This window comes from Falco cherrug, chromosome 5, assembly GCF_023634085.1.
Source record: "Falco cherrug isolate bFalChe1 chromosome 5, bFalChe1.pri, whole genome shotgun sequence".
Lineage (NCBI taxonomy): Eukaryota > Metazoa > Chordata > Aves > Falconiformes > Falconidae > Falco > Falco cherrug.
In genome coordinates, this window is record NC_073701.1 from 62,818,698 (window position 1) to 62,839,849 (window position 21,152).

General features: G+C 45.3%; 1 protein-coding gene across 3 annotated transcripts in view; it reads left to right on the forward strand.

Annotated features, from left to right (window-relative positions):
• PLXNA4 (plexin A4) overlaps window positions 1-21,152 on the forward strand; it is a 455,375-nt gene that overhangs the window by 235,973 nt on the left and 198,250 nt on the right. Inside the window, exon 5 of one of the 3 annotated variants that reach the window (XM_027801750.2) lies at window positions 12,408-12,923. The exons of the other annotated variants lie outside the window; for them this stretch is intronic. Coding sequence (XP_027657551.1) covers window positions 12,408-12,488 — 81 coding nt within the window. The 3' untranslated portion in view covers window positions 12,489-12,923. Of the gene's footprint in view, window positions 1-12,407; window positions 12,924-21,152 lie in introns of those variants that run through there. 3 annotated transcript variants of the gene reach the window in all.

Consider the following 21,152-nt stretch of genomic DNA (forward strand, 5'->3'; position numbering starts at 1 on the left):
GTTCTCTTAATTACTGCATTTTAAATATGCTTCAAAAGTTGTTTCCATTGCAGGCTTATGTATCTTGTTACTTTCTCTGAAGCAAATATTTGCTCTCTTGGGGATTTTGTGTACGCTGTAAGTGCACAGTTATCATTTTCTAATGCCTTTTCTATTTTTCATGTGGTACCTCTGAACTCCTAAGCATGCTCCTTGTTAGTGGGGATCAATAGACTTTTTGTTGTCAGAATCACAGAGAACTTTTTAATGTGCTCCAGAATTTGCTGTGTCTTCTGCACTCATGGCTTTGAGTCTTTCTTGCTTTAGGCCCCTGTTAAATATCTTTCATCACTTTATATTGCTTAATATAGTCGTGATCATCATAGATGTGTGTAGTAGGATCAGGAAAATTAAATCCATTTCAGGACCTGTGCTTGAAAGGCTTACTGGTTTTTATGTTCTTCTCTGTTAAAAAAGAATTTTGAAGTTTTTTCCAGTTTTTTTCTGGATTTGTTTGTTTGTTTTTCCCAGCTTTTGTGATTTTCCATATCGTGATTGGAGGTGAGTGTACTCAGGTGCCCTGAAAATTATTTTCTTGTTTTGTTTCCTAACTGGGTGAGGAAGTAATGGGAATCCTTGAGACCTAATTTAGTCTGTCTTCCCACCCCCTTTTCTTTTTCTGTAGAAAGATATTTTGAACCAGCAAACTAAGCAGTTGGTCAGCACTCTATTTTATAGGTTATACCTGTATTTTTGTTTGTAGTGTAGGCTTGGGCTGGTTAGACACTTGTATAGATGGACAATGCAGCCCAGGAAGACACCCAGTGCTGTAATGATATTCCCTGGAGCTCGGGCACGCACCTGTGGCTATGTCTATATGATAAATGTAACAAAGGCAGTGGTTTTGGGAGGTTGGGAAGATTTGAAGGGACAGAAAAATCAATGCAGAAATTTAATTGGATAGATCAGTTGGTGTTTGCCTGCCCATTCTGTGGATGCTGTACACGGAAAGGACAATTTCACTACCAAATGCCCCATGTGTCATTGCCTGAATAAGAGTCAGACTTTTAGAAAAAAAGGTCCTTAAACGCTTAGTTCTGCTGTCTTGTCTCAATCTCTGCAGTTTTCGCATCACTGACTCCCTAGAAATCCTTTTCTTTACGAAATCACTTCTTTTCCACTAGTCCTGAAATCCTACATAAATGCCTGTTCTTGTGTCCCTTCTCTTTGGATCCATGGATGCCTTTGTGATGTATTTACGAACTTGTAAAGCCCTTTGGATTTCTTGGGGATGAAAGATGGTGTTTGTATGATATCCCTGCTCCCATGACATCATTTGGGAAGCTTTCTTTGGAAGGAACCTTCCAAGCACTTCTATAGTTCACGTGTCAGTAGTTTCTGCCCCAAAGAGCAAAGGTAACCCATGTGTTTCCTCCAAGCATCACATCAAGAATGTGTTTTGATGGAGCATCAATTCCAGGGCAATTCACACAATTAATGTTGGATTCACATAGCACTGGCACAAAGGAGACAGGAAGACGTTTGCATTAACCTAGTCTCCATCAGGGTGAAGTATCCTTTTTCCCCAGCAGCTATACTAATAAATGCAGTAAAACAGGGAACAGTCTCTGGCACTGAAACTAAATGCTGCAGTGTGGCCTGTCCCTACAGATCTCAGCTCTCTTACTCTCCCAGAAGAGGGTAGCTCCATCCACACTGAGCAGGCAATAAACTCAAGACATTCCCGCACATTGTCTGAGAGGCTGCAATTTGGGCAGCCAAACCCATGCAAAAGACCATGAAGAATTTAACCGTGTGGATTGTCAGGGCTCTGCAGCACCGCTCCAGCTGAAGGAGCATCCATGGGAGCCTGTTTTTCCTCCTCACTGCTGGTCATTCTGAAGCCTTTAACCCTGGGAAGAAAAGCCTGTGTAGTGTTATCTTTTATAGAGAGTTTTAAGGGCCAGCAGTTAGAGGGATCCTCTTTTGGCTTCCTCATGATATAGAATCATCTGCCAGCCGTTGGATGGAGAAGAGGTGTGTAACTCCCTGATTGCTATTTTTGCATTCCCTGTAATTGTTTCTGAAAACAGTGTTGACATTTAGGCAAGGCGCTTCAGGCAGCTGCTACTGCAAACTCTGAGCACTTTGAGCTTCCCCGTGTGCTCTGTCTAGGCTGAAGTGTTTCATGCTCTGCTGCAGCCGGCTGCAAGCAAAACCCTGGTAAGGGACAGCACATCTTTTACCCTCAGGATGCAGTGTCAGAATGAACCAAGAGAGATTTGAAAACCCTTTCGTCTCCAGAACAGATGGGGAGATGTTTTTCTTTTCCTTCTGAAGGGAGCTGTATGCTCTGTTGTTCAGGAACAGCCCTCCCAGGCTCTCCTTGGCTTGCAACCCTCTTACAGCCACTGCATCTATTGCTAGGCAAAGAGGGGTGAAGAAGCAAGTAGCAGAGCTCATGGCACACTTTTAAGCAACTGGCGAGTTAGGGCCTATCTGTCCTTACCCCTGAGCACCTTGCTTTCATAGTGACACATTTGAGGCCACTATGAAACCCCATTGAAACCAAAGGGCATTTAGTAACTGGGTCAGACCCAGAAATTAGTGCAAAGGAAGGCACCTCTTGCTCTCTTGCTTGATGCATAGAGGCAACCATTCTCCTTCCACAGTAAGACAGCAAGAAAGGGTTCTGGGTTCAAGCTTCTGTGCTATAATTGCCTCCAAAGTGGCCTTTTTCTTTGCCACTTCACTTCTGCCACACCCCTCTCCCCCCCCCCCCCCCCCAAAAAAAAAAGCATTATCTATCCTTGAGACTTTCACCTCGGGCCATTAACTGGCAGGTTGGTCATTACCAACCACTTGGCAGTGACTGATTGTGGGGGTCTCTTTTGCTACAGAAAATGTGGAACTGATTGTCTGAGTGACCCCATTTGACCTCAGGAATTCTGCGTTTAACCTGGCTTTAGACATAATAAACTTCAGTAATTAGCAGAGAAATTCAGCAGTGACATGTCTAATTGATTGGAAATGCCAGTCCCCAACGAAATGCGAAGCTGCGCTGAGAGGAGCCCCATGACAGGCGGTAGTGTGGGCTGCGAGGGGGTTGTTGGGATGCTGTCAGGAGGCAGGAAAAACCAGGGAAGGAATGTGAAGCGTGTTGTAGGTTTGCTTTTCTTTCCAGCTGAGAATGCTGCAGGTTTTCTTTTCTTTCCAGCTAATGGACTTGGTGAACATGCTATCCATCACTAATTACTCAACCCTATACTCAGCACTTTCCCAAGGTTGAGCTCGCATCTTTGGGGAAATCCAGCTAATCTCTGCACAGTCCATCTTAACCGTGTACTTGCAAAAAGAAAAACACCTTCTGTGATCCTCATCTGAAATTCCAGCATTTTGTGCCTCACCAAGGAGGCAAGTGTGGCCCCTGTTTGGGAGAATGTTGTCTTTTTCAGGTCCTGGGTTGATGATACCTTATCTCCCATGTCATTATGGGCTTGTGATAGCCTTTCCCAGGTCTTGCATTTGTGCTTCTATACTGATAACAGTTGAAAAAAGAAACCATTTAAAATTAATTTCTTGGTTTGATTTGTGCTTAAAGCTGGCCAATTTGCTGCCCTGGTTCATAGCAGGACCTCAGGACCACTTACATGCGTACCTTGGAGGATGGTATTCTGTGACATGGGACCAGGAATGGCCTGGGAGTGGAGGAGGTGTTACCTTCATCTGCTGTTCCTGCTTACCCCCCCCCCCTTTTTTTTCTTCCTTTTTTTTTCTGATGGCTTTCTTACTCCTGCAAGCAGTGAACTAGTAGCCACATGGACTTTAGGTTACATCTGTACCAGCGCTGGGGAGTGTGACCAGGCACTGGAGGTGGATGGTGTGATGGCGCTTGGCACATCCTCATCGTGGGGCTGGCAAGCTGTCTTCCAGATAGTCTTGGATATGGTTCAGGGATGACCATGGCCAGTAACCACTTCTGAGAGGCAGTTTGGTTGCAGCTGCTCCATTTGCAGGCTAAGAGAGTTTAATGATGTGTACATCTGCTATTCTATACTCACTGGCCTTAGGACTGGAGAGTAATGCACATTAAATTTTCCAGTGCAGAAAGACCTTTACAGAGTAATACAAACACAGTGTTAGGTGATTTGTGTAGGTAGGTTCAAAGTCTCCGTACTACTGCACAGGACAGGAGCTATTGCAAGCTGTCAGCTTGAGCATTTAGTGTTTTTAGCTTGTACTCCCAATTAAATGTTTAAAATATTGATTAAGAGCTGATGCCTATCTTCTAAAGAGGGGTAACAGAGGAGAAGAGTGGGTATGTGTTTGGGGAAAGCCCACACAGCCTGCTGGAGCAGGCTGGCTGTGTGCAGTGGGGTTGCTGAGCTAGCAGCCTCCTCTGGTTAAGGCTGTCCATGGATGCACTGGTGTCCTTGGATATACCTGTCTGTGCTTCAGGGATATCTGCTTGTTAGCCACCTTGAGCACATGCCTGACCACAAGGACCTCATGTTGACATGATGGAAGACATGCCTGTGTGGTAAGAGGTCTAGGAGGGGCTGGGAAAGTCAGCCATGATGTTTCATGACCTCTCAGCGGTGCTGCCCCAAGAGCAGTGACACCAGGGGAGGCTGTCCTGTGCTCGCCTCCATGTGCCCAACTCCTGGGCTAGTGAAACCACCAGGTAAACAGGGCAGGCACAGGCTCAAACACTGAACACCACCAGCAGCACCATGGCAATATTAGCACGGCTCCTGCCATGGGTTTACCCTGTGTCAGGCAGCACTCCTCTAGGCAGTGTTCCTCACACAGGGGAATGCCAGGGCAGGGCTAGTCCCTGGGGCAGTAGGGAGACATCAACAAACTTCAGGACATGGGGGAAGAAAAGAAAATGTAGGGATGTAGACACCTTGCCGTTTGCCAGCAAGGCTTTATAAAAGGTCCTTGGCCTGTTTTATTTGACAGTGTCATCACAGCCTTGGAGGGCACTGACCTGTTGCAGCTCTCATGGCATGAAGGCTCTCCGTTTGCTAATGCAGCGGGAATCGGCGTCTCCATGGGGGACCCCCAGGGTGCACAACCCGCTGATGTCTCTGGCTGCTCTTTAAGGTGCCAGGTGTTCACCCACCCCTGTGCGCCCAAGCTCCTTCAGGACTGGCTTGCTTGAGGTGTGTCACCTCCTTCCAGCAAAGGGAACTTCTTAAAACCAACCCAGGGCTTCAGGGATACTTTTACATCCTGGATCAATAAATTAAAATGGAAAAAGAAATACAGTGACAACACCATATGCACTGAAGCATCCTGCGGAGATTGCGGAGTCTCAAAACAAACATTAGATGTGTAAACAGTGTATCAGCATTCCTTCGTGAGGGTAGCTGCAGATCTATTTATTGCCTTCTGATCATTTATTTTCATTAATTTTCAAAGCTAAATGGATAAAAGTACTTGTAGGAAATATCATAGGCTCTCCTTGCTCCCACACAAGCTAAAACCCCCCCTCCCACCCCACCCCCCTTCAGTGCTCAAACAGCTTTGGGGTGTTATTCTTTCACCTAGAGGAACAGGAGTAATGGTTGCAGTGCAAAAAGATCTTTTAAATACCAAAATATTTGTATTTGATATATGTGTTTGAATTTTGTTGGCTTCCTCACACAACCATTTGGGAGGAGGAAGGAGAATTCTCATGTGATAAAGAACTGCAGTTTTGAATCATTGTTTCTTAAAGCAGAGGGACTATTTGTAGGTTTTGGCATCGACAGTTTTACCCCAGGGTCCTAGAAAAATAACAAGCTTCTTTACTGGGTGGATGAAATTTTCTTGCTTAGCTGGGTCAGGTCTCTGGAAATATCCTGTCCATTTCAATGGGACAATTTTATTATTTTTTTTACTTGCATTTGTTATTTTTTTCTGCCATCCTGCTTCTCCAAGATATTAACTTTTTTATTATTATTATTTCACCACATGAAAAGTCACTGTGAATTTACTGCTCCATTTGTAGAAAAAAAATATTTGTTCTGGATCTGTGATTTGCTTTTAGCTTGGGATGTTGCTCTTTCTTCTTTCAGCTGTGAGAATGGTCATGGATGACACAGACCTGATTTAGTTATTTGCTGGCTCCTTAGTGATTTAAAAGATTTTATAAAAGGCTATTGCATTTTCCTAACTAACTGCCCTCTCTTTTGGGTTGGACTGGGAGCAGGCTGGGGGGGAATGAGTTGCTCTTATGGCAGGAGCCCTCTTGCATCTTTACCCCATTATGCAACAGGTTTGCTGTGAGATGATGTAGATGACTGGAAGGTTGATGCATGAGTTCATCATATAAAGGACACACAGAAAATGGACTACTGAACATATGTGAATCTGCTGTAATGTTCATGCCAGGTCACAGGGCAAAAGAAAAGCCCACAAATACATTCCCTGGCACTCCTCCAAGTTACATCCCTCCTCCTCCAGCTTAAAAGAGGAGGCAGCATTGCGCTAACGTAAGAAAGCCACCACCTGCATGGGTTAGACAGATTTCTGCGAACCTCGAAGTAGAGAAGACAGGAGGCAGGGAATCAGGCTTATTTTTGTCTCACTGTAAACATTCACAAATGGTAAAGTGTATAGCTTACCTGTCGTATGATGAACCAACATGCGGCACCTTGTAAATATATATCCATGCTTATGTAGGACCTCAAAGGGTGTTACAAAACAGGAGCGTTGCTCTGTAACCCTGTATGCTCAAAATCTTCTGAAGTTACTGACATGTTTGGGTGCTCTAGTATACACCTTTATAGATTTTTTTATATATATATATATATGTATACACACACACAAAACCAGAAGAATCACCTTATCTGCCTGGGAAACGCACCTGGTATGGAAGGCAGCATGTGTTTGGCAGTGCAGAGTACCATTACACTAATGCATCTGCAAATGCAGTGGGAGGCTGGCAAGGGGTTATTTGGATAATGGAGTGGCTGGGCTAATAAAATTAGCCTCACATTCACAGCCTGAGTGGGGAGGAGGGGAACTGTCCCTTTCAGTCTTTCCAAGCATCTCCTGACATCTAATTCCCCAATGACAGACCACGAAGGGAAGCAGGAAAAGGGGAGTCTTAAAGCAGAGTGAAAATGCGCTTATTGCACTGACACGGTGCTGATGCTTTCTGTCCCAGTGACCAAGAGGGGGGAAACCAGATCACTGGGCTGCAATGCTTTCATATGGGTGAGACGTGTGAGCACAGAGTCCAGGAGTCCTGAACCACCGTCACGCTTCACAAACCACCCTTCACTCAGAAGGGGCAAGGTTGGGAATGCATTTGTCACTTGAGCTCCAGACAGCAAACGACACTGATTTAATTAACCCAGTGAGCCCTGCTGGCCTTGTCTGTGAGAGCTCAGGGCATCACGATGTGTGGATGAGTGGAGACAGGGTGTGGAGTGAGAGGGGAAGAGGGCAAAGACGTGGGGCCACTGGACCATCAGCAGCCATCTCAGAGCACTTTGCTTCTTCTCGAAGCCAAAGCCCTTTACAATTAGTCTTGATGTGATTTACATTTACTTTAAGGCATCTGCATAATGGGGTAGAAAGCACAGGAAATGCAGTCATGAGCTTCTGAAAGCTTTTGGGGACTGACAGTTCCCACAGAGCATGAAATCTCCCTGTTACTGCAGCTGGAAGTGAGTCTAGCTTTTACAGAGCGTGTGTTCGTGGGCTAAAATGCCAGAAATCTGTCTACCAATCTCTCTGACCTGTCAGCTGTGTTTATGAAGTGCCCATCATCATGGTGTCTGGACTTGCCCTTTCTTTTCCACCTTTGCTATGGATTTATTAGGACCTTGGACTTGTTCCTTAGACACCTCCCCCAGGCAGGAGGATTTTGAATGTTGCTTCGCTGTCAGTCGGGGGAGACCAGGGGCTGCTAAAAGCTGGACTGCCTCTGCTCACACGTGGCAGGCTTGGTGGGCAGATTTACTGTGAGAGAGATCAGCCCTACTTGTAGAAAGTCACCTTGGCCAAGGGCCTGTGAAATTTTAATGCTCTCCACCAAATATTGACTCTCCCAAGGCATCTGACTAAGCCTTTTGTGGAGAAGTCGATATTTGTCTGACATTTCAGTGGATAATGTTGCTTTTCTCTGAATTTCCATTGGACTCTGCTGGCCTCTCCCAAACTCATTGCACAGTACCAGAAGCAAGATAAAAACATGCAATTAGAAGGAAGTGTTCCTTTTGGAGGGCTGTCTTCTCCCTTTGTTAATGAGACTTTCTGAGGGGTGCACCCCTCACAGCTCAGCAGTGCACCTGAGCCTGGGGGTAATGGCTGTCAGCACAGAGCAATCCCTTTCCACTCGGCTTTCCATGGTTCTGCTAAGGAATATGTGCAGCCAAAATTTAGGTGCTCAGATACCACCAGTAACAACTGCAGTGGAAGCATTGCAATAAATGCAAACATACCAGCAATTTTGCATGACAAGGGTTCTTCTTTCCACTGGAGATTATGGCAGAACATTCCTGTCACTCCATCGCGAGCTAAGTTGAGTGGGACTGGTCTATCCTGCTAGGTGAAGAAGCTGCATGTCAGGTTTTAGGTAGGGCTGTAGTCATATATTGTTAATAGAAGACAGACGTGGTGAGGCCTCGCTGTATTCAAGCTATCCTGTTAAATTCTGCAGCAGACTCCATTCTGCCCCTATGGCATGATAATTCTGCTGTCTTGGGCAGTTTAGCATCTGTCCTGTACAGGTCTGAAATGCAGAAGAATCCTGGTGGAGTGGAAGTAAATATATTACCTTTCAGGTAGCAAAACCACTGCTGCAGGTTAGATTTTGCCAGTTTACCATCCATATGGGACTCAGTCTAAGTTGACTGTGCCTCCTAAAAAAGAATAATCGTGTAAACAATGCATCACTAATATACTGAACAATTAAAGCACTTGTTTCTGATTGAAGATGAAATTCATTATATTCCCATTTGCAAGGCAAGCTGGACAGATTTCAAAATAAATGATAGAAAGGGCTAATTTATATTTCTGTTTGTGTTGGTAGGAGTTAGAAAATAAATCTAGGTGGAGAAGAAGAGGTAGTTTAATTCCAATGACAGCTTAAATGTCTGATAACTATAGGAGTCTCGACATAAATGCAAAGGAATTGTTCTCAGGAGTAAAAGGCACAGGACTTGTGGGTACATCTGCATTGCTGTTTGAGATTTATTCAGATCAGGAGTAAAGTTCTATAAGAAGTTTCCCAGTTGTCCCTGCTTACTGGCTTTTGTTTTCATCTCACAATGACTCAGACTGCATGACCCAAACTCTTTTTGAACAGATTAAACCAGCAGACATGCTTCAGGACCACAGCCAACGATAAAAGGTGTTCAGTTCGAGGGATAAAGCTGGGTATAGCTTGAAATAACCCTCCTGAAATGTATGCATTGTGAGCATTGGGAACATACATATCATGCACACTGGGTCCCCAGCTCCTTTATATCTACAGATCTGCTCCTGCTCCACCTTGCTACTTTACATGTTCAAGTGGTCTTAAGCTCCTCACCTTCTGTTCTATGACAGTAGATACCATGGGCTGTCTGAGATGCGGTTTTTGGGCACATCTTGTAGATCTTCACTCCCCAGTGATGATCTTGTCCCACCCAGATGCTTAGACCACTCGTTGATGCCATCACAGATCTTTGGCATGCCTGAAAGACATCCATATCTGGGATTGAGTTTTTTGTGGTGGTCACCTCAGCAGTGGATACCCACCACCCAAGCAGGGCAGAATAGGGAAGGCTGGTCTGGCAGCAGGTTTGTTCAATATTTATCTGGCCAAGAAAGAGAGTGAGTGATGCTCGTATGAGCAGTGTCATATTTAAAAAGTGTCTCCACTTAACTGGAGGTCATAGTGTATACTTTCCTTGAGTGGTGGCATCATTTCATGAAAAAGCTTTTTCATTAATTAAAACCCCTTAACCTTGCATCGTGCTCAGGGTTTGGTAGAGAAGCTTCATTTTTCTGATCAATATATATTACCATATTTCCTAGAAAGAAGCTTTCACCCTCTGAATTAGCAGATAAAAATAATTGTGTGTATTTGAAAGCATTTCGTACCTCTAATATCCATTAACTAGATCAGAGTTGCAGTTTTCCTTTCTTATGGAGTTTTGCCCATATCAGTTAACCAAAGGAACATAAAGCATTGTTTAGTCTCATTCAAATGGCATTTCAATAAATGCCAGGGGAAAATGATTATTTTGTACTGCTAGCTTTTCTTTTCTTTTTTTTTTTTTAAAGGTTGAGAAAGAGGATAAACTAATGAATATGCTCTAGCCCATGAATCAGGAGTTTTAGTGCTGAGATTTCTACATGATCTCTGTGTGATTCTGCAGAAGTCACTAAAGGCCACATACAGCTCTTTGCAGCAGGGTCTGACATTTATTTTTATGTAGCACCCTGGGCCACTGGTTTTGATGAGGTTTCCAGGCAGGAACATGGTTATTAATTTATTCACAATATGAATGGAATTGGGCAGGAGTGGGGGACTGTTTTATCTCAAAAACCTTCCCTCCCTTCCAACTTTTAACACTCTGGGAAGCCTTTAGGCATCATGGGCACTTGGCATCCGAGGGCAGAGCCCTGCAGGTGGACTAACACATCAGCAAAACTTCCTTCTTTCCTCCCACTGTGCTGGAATTCATATTCTAGTTTCAATCCCTTTGTACGGACAACCTAAAAATTAATTGCCTGTGCACATGAGAGGTGAATGACCAGATGCGCAGGAAAGCACAACAGAATTATTGAGTGATTCTGTTTTAATTAAGTGCATCAGAGAGCTGGGACTGGGGGGGTCCTGTGCTTGATGTCAGTGACATCATTGAGAGGACATGAAGGGATGACTGCTGCCAAGGAATGACGGAAGGTACTCAAGGAATATAGAAAGCTATTTTAATGCTGTTTTCCTTTGAGAAAGATGGAGCAATAGCCAATGACTATAAAACGACTAGGGCAAAGCTGCAAACACACCAAGGGGCATCCCTCAATCACTTAGCTCTCTGAGAAGGTATCTGAGAAGGGAGACCTGTTATGGGTGAGAGGGGAGCACAGCAGACCAGCAGCTGCGAATTCCCTGCCAAAAGGGCAGCAGGAAGCATTTTCAACTTCTGCCTAATGTTAGCACCTTCCAAACCGCCCAAAAAGGATGAAGTAGGGGAGGTCTGCTCTTCTGAGTCTGATTCCCTGCTGAGCCACTCATGTTCTAAGGCAAATTGGATAAAGCAGTTACCCCTGCATGCCTTGGCACCCACAGTAGGAAAGGTGGCCTCAACTAACCTCTCACAATAACGAGCAGTATTAAACAACATTCCTTAGTTCATGGACTGCAATAGTGGCTACTGAAGCTTGGACAATCTGCAAACTGTGTCATGGTGGTTCCTGTCCTCACTCAGCAAAGCACAGACCACCAGGGTCAAGCTCACCAAATTTCTCTCTGTGTGTTATATGCATATTACAAGGGACCTGTTCACTGTAAAATACTCATGCAACACCCAGATTTCAAAGGTTCTGTTTCGTTCTCACTTTATCTCCCTTGGAAGAAAGGAAGCTCCATGGCACAAGAAATTTAGGAGCCCAGAGCTTTTGTTGGTAACAAGTTCCAAGCCATGTTAATGGAAGATACTGTCCAAGAGGAAAGGTTTCCTCCTTTCCACCACTGCAGAAAGAAGGTGACTTCAGTGTAGGCCATCAATGCTAGTACGCAGCTGATGCAGGAGCTGGGACACTGTGGCTTCATGGCAGTGCATCCATCCTTCTGGAATGGGAGGCTCGTCTGTTAATGACCTGCAGGTAGAGCAGACTCATACAGACAGAAATAATGGTATTCATCTTAATTTACCATATCTAGCTTGTTTCTCTGCACCTAGGTAAATCATTCATACACCTGCTGTTGGTGGGAGAGAAATTGTCCCTTTCAGAGTAAAATACACATGGCTTCCTGCAGGTTCAACTTTAGGATAGCATGAACAACCCTCAGCAGTAACTGCATCACTGCAGTGCTTATGAAGGGAGTCCAAGCAGCTCAGGTGTAAGGAGGTATTTGTGTTGGCTGCGAGCAAAGGTGATTCTTACTTTGGGTGTCCTCTATAGCATAGCTAGGGGATCTTGGCTTGTGTCCAGTGTCCATGCTCTTTTTTTCTCAGGATGTCCCCTGTGATCCTTACAGAGATGCTTGGGACTGGCTGCTCTGCCACCAAGGAGCATCCTCAGATGTTTGTCCAAGACTCCCTCCCAAAGCAGAGACCAAGTTGTTGTCAATTGTCACAGTCATTCTGGCACAGTGTCAGCATGTGGCCTGCCTCTGCTGGGCAATAAATATATTTCCCCGCCAAGGAAGTAGTTCTCATCCCTTTGGGAGGGGGCAGCAGTTTCCACTGTCCTTCATTTCTCTCTGTCCACAGCCTTCTTGCCTAGGTGGTTGCTCTGCGCATCTGAGGTGGGCTGAACAGAGATCGTTTGGGGGACTGCTATCCAAAGAATGACCAGAAATGGATTCTAAGAAGATTCACATACTACTATCACTTCTTCAGGTTTAAATCAGTTTTTGGACTGAATACTCTAGCAAACTCATGTTGTACTTACTTACAGCCGTTGAGATTTTCTTGTCACCTTATTTTGTTCTGGCTCCACAAGAGCTCCCAGCCACTCCATAAAGGAGGTGAACAAAAGACCACACAGCTTCCAGGGATGTAGATCCCAGACTGTGAAGATGACCCACCTGTAGTTAACGGCATGGCTGAGACATCAAGGAGTGTCAGGATGACTACTGCTAATCCTCCAACAATTAAAGCCAGCTACAGTATTTTAGCCCTCACTTCAGAGTCACAAAAAAACCCCAAACCACATCACTGCTGTAGAAAATATGGTTTGGGATCCCAGAGCCCAAAGTGCTGATGAAGAACTCCAGAGGAATTAGAAAAAACTGTGGTCCATGGCAAAGTCCTTCGAGGACATTCGTGGTGTTAATTGTCAGAGTGCATCAAGCACATCAAGATACAATAAATTTGTGGAAATGGGTCCCTGGATGAGCTGAGGTGTGGAAGTTCTTTGTGTGGTTCTTATGGGCAGATTGCAGAAGAGATCAGGACATTCCTCCAAAATTTTCATTTGCCTCCTGGGCTATTTACATTCCTCTCTAACTGCCTGGGCAGTGTGACTGCACATGGTTCAGCAGCTGTTGTTCACCTGAGACAGGTCAGTGCTCTCCACCATATAGATACGTTGGTGTTATCATGGTAAGAAATGCATGATGTGATATATCCAAAAGCCCAGTGACTATTTTGATGTGATTAGGAGAGCCGGAAAAATGTCTGCTATTAAGAAAGGGTTTTGCGAAGAACTGGCTGTACTAGAGGAGAACCTCCACTGATCCCTAGATGTCAAAGGATCATTTATTGAACGCTGGAGTTATATGTATAAAGTTGTTCTTCTATGTAGCATGGAGATAAACCTAATACAGGGCCTCAGATCAAGTGCTAAGGATTTAGAAACAGTGGAAGATGGACTTCAACTTCAATTACTGGCTGAAGGAAAGGAAAATGCAAATTATCTATGTGTCATGACTGAAATCTCCAAGGTGCTGTGAAGTCTTGGTAGGGGTCCAATGGAAAGGCTAGGCATAGCCTATGAATGGAATAACAATGAACTGCAAGAGAGCAGTAAAAAATGAAATATAACTTTGAAATGGTGGAGATTTTGGCATATCCAGCATGGTGTTGCTACCAATCAGCAGGGGACCACTGGAAACCTTTGGGCAATATTAGGATTGTGGCCAGAAAGGAAACTGCAATAAAAAATTAAGAGCATCTAGGGGTCTTCACTGAAGCTGACTGCATAGAGACCTTGCAGGACAGCCCCAGTCACAATGTATATGTATTTACTGTCACAGTCCAGGGCAGTGGCCTGAGTCTAGCAATGTATTTCAGTGCCTGAAGGCATAGAAGTGATCATCTGGCAAAGATCAGCTTCAGCCTAGTTAAGTGGAAAGTAAACAGCCATCTATAGTACCTAAAGCAAACTACACCTCTGTCTTTTTATGTGACCACAAAGATACTGGATTTCTGCACTGCTCCTTTAATTTTTATGGTGTTCTGCTTATTTCTGTGGTGCACATTAACTTGCAGTCTGTTCGTAAATATATAAGATCACAGCATGGTCTGCTTTATATCTGTGTATATGTGCAGACACGCAATGTTTCTCCCAGCATGCAGAATGAATAAATTCTGGAGTAATTTTTCATTGTTGCCTTTATGAGCTTCAAGGAAAAAGCCCTTAATAACTAATAAATAATTTATTCCAATTAAATTGCTGTTTACTACACTGCTTGCTGGACCTTAGCTAGGCCAGGCAGCACGTGGGAACCTGGACATCTTCTCTATACTGTTTCTCATTGTTTCTGTATTTTCTTGAGTGAATCCACGAAGTCTTTCTGTGTGTATATGCATGCATGTAAGAGCATGTATACATGAAGGCAAGAAACAGGATAAAAGAGAAACAGTTTCTTTCTATGTGCAGAGATCTTAGGTGTGCAGGTTCCCTTTATAATGCAACACAAGTGATGGATTCATGACACCTCTCTTCAAAACAGGACTGATCACTGGTTGTCAGCAGAGGTCCTGGAGAACTTTTCTTTTCATCCTGAAAAGGCATTTAAAATACTCCAGATGAACTGTGTCCTCTTTGTATATACATAGGCATACAGTGTAAATGTGTGGGGTTTATGTAATTGACCATAAAAATATGGTCTTGTGCGTTTGCATAATTAGCACATTATAGTTTTGCTTACTGTGCACATAAAGGTGAATATACAGGATAGGGGGTGCTGTACATACATATCTGTGTCTAACCACAAGACACATGACTATACTGGCCTTATGTTACACTGTGTGATGAGGCATTAGGGAAAAAACAGAAGGAAAGGAAAACAAGAATGAATTTGTGTATCTATCCTGAGGATGTGTCTTACAAGTACCAAAAAAGTGACATTCAGGGTTATGTTCCCAGCTTGTAGCTGTTGAGGAACTAAGGTCACCTACATGCTAACACCTTGCTCCATGTCACATGTTTTAAGCTGTAAGGCTTTGATCCACGTGGCCATGGCTAAAGGTGGCTTTTTGCTCTCTCCATATTAGCAAGCATGTCCGTGCTTATAACGCTGTTGCAATACCGGTGTTTGCATCCTGGTGAAGTTCCTGGCTGATGTTGGGGCTTGGTCATAGAAATGGTCCCACAGTCCTCAGTGGGATGACTCACAGGTGCATGATTTACACACAGGGGCAGGAGGTGCAGTGCAATTACAAATGCATTAGCAACCAGGGTGCTGACTTGAGCTTTAAGAAATGTGCCCTCTTGGGCATGAGCCACCTCCTCAAGCAATGTTCCAAAATCTCTGCTTTCTGGTGGGTCCATGGTCTCTTCCAGGATTTCTGGGCAGTTGTGTTTCCCCTTTAGAGCTCCCTGCATGATTGACACTACCCATTTTACTCCTTGTAGTACTGCTTGTATTGTGTGTGTAAAGAGGATGTTTCCTTTGAATGTCCAGTGTAGCATGGGCAATCATGGTGCCGAGAGGAGATATGCTTCTTTACCAACAACTTCTGAAGCAGCTCAAATCCCCTCACCTGCTGCTAGTTTCTCTTTTTCAGTCAGGGTGTAGTGGGCTTCTGATCCTCCATACTCTCAGCTCCAAAACCCTCATGGACAACCTCCAGTTCCTCTTGACGTTTTCTGCCAGAGGTTCTAGGTGTTCCTCCCATGCTCCCCCTAGTCATGCAGGAAGAACCACAGTGCACCATGTGGCATGCACCTGGGCCTCCTTTTACCTCTGGCTGGGGCAGGAGAGGACTGAGTTCTTGGCGTGCCACTGACAGCCAAGGTGCTGGACCACAAGGATAAAGAGGGGCAGAGATTTTCTTCAAACTTTGGAGCCAAAAAGACACTCTGTCCACAGCTGGTGCATCCATATCTGGGCAATACATCACTGCCAAGCTGTTAGAATATGATGCTGGGGCATCTTCCTTCCAATCACCTTCCTCCACATGGCCCATGTACACAGGACATCCTTTGGATTTTTGGGGACCTCATAATTTTCTAAGTCCCTGTAGATGACTTCCAGCATCACTAATTCTCTCAGGTACTGGGTGCCTTCACCTATGGTAGTCCACTTTTGTGGGGAGTCCACAATATCCTGCTTGAATGGATATCTTGCCCTCACACTTGAGAGAAGCTGTCTCCAGCTGCCTCTTTTCCAATTCCTCTCTCAATTCCCTGGTTTCTAACAAGGGAAGCCAGCTGCTGGGCTTTCTTACCTTCCAGTTGCTGACTGCCAGCCCCGTTATCTCAGTGTCAGGACGGCCAGGCAGCGATCCGCTCACCTGGCTGGTGGCTGTCATCTTCCTGCACGCCTCAAAGTCCTGATGAGGTCAGGGACTGGGTAGTTTCTGTGTCCTGCCTGAATCCTCTTACTTCTTCCTCCAGTTTCTTTGTTGAAGGACTGGCTTCTTGATCAAACCATTCCTCTTCTTCCTTTTCCCTTACTAATTGATGATGTGGACCTGTTGTTTTCCTTGTCCACTGTTTCTTTTTCACTACTGGGGCAATTACTGCAGTTGTTGTTTGGGTCCCTGCCTCAATCACAGCCCTCAGAGTACTGAACTGTGGCTTGCCAGGCACAGGCCAGGCCCCCAGTACGGTGCAAGAAGCTGCTGTTTTTTGTTGGGATAGGCAAGGCACCCATCTATCATGTGGCATGTCAGTTTGCCGGGGTTGCTTGCCTGTTCAAGTGTAAAATCCCAGGTTATGGGAGGTGACAACTGTGCTAGGAATCCCCCCAAATCCTTCCACACACCCCGCCACCCAGGCACTGGACGCCTCAGGACACATTTCAGTATCACCTTACTGAAAAGTTGCCTTCTCTTACACTGGGCTGACACCAGATTCCACAAACCCCAGTGTTAGTCAGTAGTACTGAACGGCTCATGTAAAGATGAACAAGGTCCCTTGGGAACCTGCATAATAAAACCATCCACATCAGTCCCAGGTAGGAAGAGAGATCTGTGTTCCCTCATGCTCTTCAAAAGACAGCTCCCCCAGCACGGCAAGGCCATCAGTGCTAGGCACATAGCCATTGTTTGTATTAACATGTTCCCAAGCTCAGCAAAATAGAGAGACAAGCAGTGCAGCCAGCAAACTCTGTGACCCACACTGGAGCTTGCCACTTAATAATTGCAATAGCTATATACGAAACTTAACACAAAACTGCTGTTGTCATGTACTCAACATTGGGTGCCAAAAAGGACTGAGGTGGGCTGACTCTGGCTGGATGTCAGGTGCCCACCAAGCTTCTCTGTCACTCCCCTCCTCCACAGGATGGGGTGGGAGAAAATAAGAAGGAAAAAAACTTGTGGGTCAGGATAAAGACAGTTTAATAAAGCAAAAGCAAAGGCCACATGCAGAAGCAAAGGAAAACAAAAGATTTATTCTCTGCTTCCCATCAGCAGGTGATGCTCAGCCATTTCCTGGGAAGAAGGGCTTCAGTATGCCTAGTGGTTGCTCCAGAAGACAAATGTCAGAGTAAAAAATGCTCCCCCTTCTCCTCTTTTCTCTTAGTTTTAATTGCTGAGCAGACGTCCATATGACATATGGTATGGAACATCCCTTTGGTCAGTTTGGGCCAGCTGTCCTGCCTGTTGTCCCCTCCCCAGATGCTGCCCACCCCCAGCCCCTGGTGAGGGGGGATGCTGGGCAGCCAGCCTCGATGCTGTGGAGCACAGCTCTGCAGCGGCCAAAACACCGGTGTGTTACCACCACCCTTCCAGCTACCAACACAAAGCACGGCACTGGGAGGGCTGCTGTGGGGAGAATGAGCTCCATCGCAGCCAGACCCAATACAAGGACACAACGCATTGGGATTCTTCTCTCAGCAGGGGATTTTTGCCATGTAAATAAAATAGTACAGATAAATGACTACGTTGCCACTGGGCTTGTTCAATGGCTAATGCTTAAATGAAACAAATCACAAATTCATGCAGAGGCACATGTAAAACAGCGAGTTGGGAAGAGCAATGCCTAAGATCTTCCTTTGCTAATTCCAGCGACTGGTTTGCATTGGTAAAGACAGACTAAAACCTGAGAAAGGAGCCTAGGATGTGACATCCCTGCAAGATCAGGTCTTAGGGAAATAACAGTACAGCTAGGGGAGCAAGCAAGGCTCTGGGTCACTGTTGCTCTAGATTATTGCTGCCAGTTGCTTAGGCACGCTCTATATGATTACCATTTCCAAGTGAGCCTGGATCTCTATTTCCCTTAATGTGCCACGGCTGCTTCTCCTGACCTCTTTCACGCTGCCTATTACCTCAGCTCTGCTTCCCCTCCTTTCTGATCGAATTACTAAAGCACACAGTGGAGTCTCTTGGCTCAACAAAATTTAATGACAGTGACAACAGAGGAGGATAATAAAGATAAATCAGCTGCTCCCAGGAAGGAAAGATGAAGTAACAACAGAGTGAGTTAGAAGGCTACACCATGAAGTGACCCTGGCAAGTCATCCCTTTCATCTCAACGTCTGCATTTCTTCTGCTTTTCGGGGAATTTGACAGGGAAGAGTAGAGAGGGGACTGAGACACTAGAGATTTCTGCCTTGGGCATGCACTTGCTGAGGATCTTGACATCACCTCTTCAGTGTCTCCTTCCCGAGGCTGTAGGTTGAAAACAGACCAGGAGAAGTCTTCTATTAGGCACGCTGTAAAGGACATGTCAGCTGTGGGGTTTTCATTTCATCTGTAGCCCTGTATACTAATGTGATCCACACAGTTAGTAAAGGGAAATGGTATTTGTAAATGAGCTCTGGTAAGAGCACCTTCTTTCTCAATGCCTATAAATGCCTGGGCACACCAAATCACATTAATCCAGCTTTACTTCTGATAAGCTTTTCTTATGGAAGCCAACGGAAGCAGGCTCATGTCTTTGTTTAGCAAGGAAACCGTGCTTGGCAGGAGTGCTGAGAGAGATTGGGGCTCATGTCTAGCTTTGCTCACCACATAAGGTCAGATGAGGGGTCTGGACCTTTGGTGGATGACATTCAGAGTGTGATGGGCACAGAGGTCATCCCATCTCCCAGGAACGGTGGGTGAGAAGAGGTAGTACTCAAACTGGATCTGAGCTTCACACCTCATCCACAATCACATTCTTCGCCTCTCCCCTCCCACCAGGTTGTTAAATTGTTGAATGTTTGCTGCATTGATCTAAACATCTGAGCATGAAACGGTAAGCTGTAGCTGAGGCCTCCTGCAAGCTCAGTAAACTTAATGGACATCCTCAAGATGGATAACTGGGAAGATTTCGTTGCTGAGGAAGAAGGAAACAAACACCCGGAGCAGCTTTGTCTGCTTGTTGTCCATCATTTTGCCAGACACAGCTGCTCATGCTGAGATTAGCTCAGAGGTTTGTACTGAGCAGAGGCTGACTCACAAAAACAAAATCAGGAGATCATTACATCTCAGTACAGGCTCCAACTGCTTCGGGCTGTGCGGGGAGAAAGAAAATTAGCTGGAGTAGGAGCCCAGACTGCAGAAGCTCTGCACAACTTTTGTGCGTGACAGATGAGTGGGAGAAGGGAGCACTTCCGCTCTGGAGGACGAGTGCTGTGGGTCTTCAGATGGAACTTCGACCTGGGGGCTCAAGGAGGTGGCTGCTGAGAAGACGGAGGTGGCTTGTCATACAGATTGTCTTGTTCCTTCCCTTAACAGAGCCCATTTGTTCAGGATTCATGTAAAAAAAGTGCTTAGAAACAGAAGGGACAAAACTGATTATTTTACAAGGATGCTAATTACTCAGAAATTCCACATCCCTCCATACACTAAGTGCGGCATTGCTGGTGTGCAGAGCAAACTATGTCCCCATCTCATTGAGTGAGGTGGCAGACTCTTCTCTCTCGCGTACATTTCCCTCCTAAGGGTAATCTCTGGGTTAGGTTAGAGGCATGGGCTTGGCTGGTAAAATGGGTAGTCTGGGTTGGGAAGTTGTGTTGGACTAATATGAGAGCTGGTGAAACTGGCAAGTGGAGATCATGTGCAGAAACACAAGACAGCATCAGGTGAGCTCTCTCCATCCTCAGCTGATTGTTGCCATCTGTAAAGAAGGAGTATCCCTTTACCCAACAGGACAATTTAATATGATATGGATTATCATCAGAGGTGTTATAGCAAGAGAACAGCCACCAGTTTGGCAACAATATGTGGCTTTGTAACAACTTATTTTTTAACAGTAGGGAAAGCTCTGGAGTGGAGGAGTGGAGAGAAGGAGGTTAGAAGGTTGCTTAGACAGTCTTTCACAGTAAAGCTCTGTTTGTAACTCAGGGGCTTCTCTCTACTCATCCTGGTCAGAGGATTAGCTTGTGGTTGGAAAAAACTCTGCAGAGTGTTCTTGTAAGTCCTGAGTAGCCCACAGGGCTTCACCAGACAAACTCTCACCCCCAGTTTAATGCTGACATGAACTCAGGGTCACCTTTCTCTGTGTTTCTGTCTTTCAGGCTAGGAATTCCTCCCCCCTTCAGTCCTGTAACAATATACAATGACCCAAAATGACCAGTAAGCCCATTCCTCCATGGGTATGTCATTGTTGCCTGAAACACAGCAGTCTGCACTTTCATCATCTAGTGATGGCTGCTGCTAAGTCTTTTCTATTTTCCTTCCTCCTTCCCCCCCCCCAGGGCCACCCCCCCCACCCCCAGCCAAATAACGCAGTAGCATCATAGCCCAGTAACAACCACAGAGCAACGAAGACCACAGACGTCCCCACTGACAAGACCTAGACTTGCTGCATTAGGGTTTAGGTAACTCTGTCTGAAGATGGTATTTATAAGCCATCCAAACTGACCTTGTGGCTTTTGCTGAAGTGTGACCACAGTGCATGCCATTAAGATTGCAGGCAGATTAAAATGCAGTCACCTCCAAGGAGGCTTGTTCACAGCAGTGATGTGTGGGACAGCCAGCTGAATGACACAGAGCCCAGCTGAGATGGCAGGAGCAGGTTCAGCAGGGTGCAATGACATCACACCTTGGTTTGCTATATCAGGAACTCCGATATACCTTTCCATGTTGAGGGAGTTATGACCTGGAGTTTACTACTCAGCCTCACTAGTTCTGCTT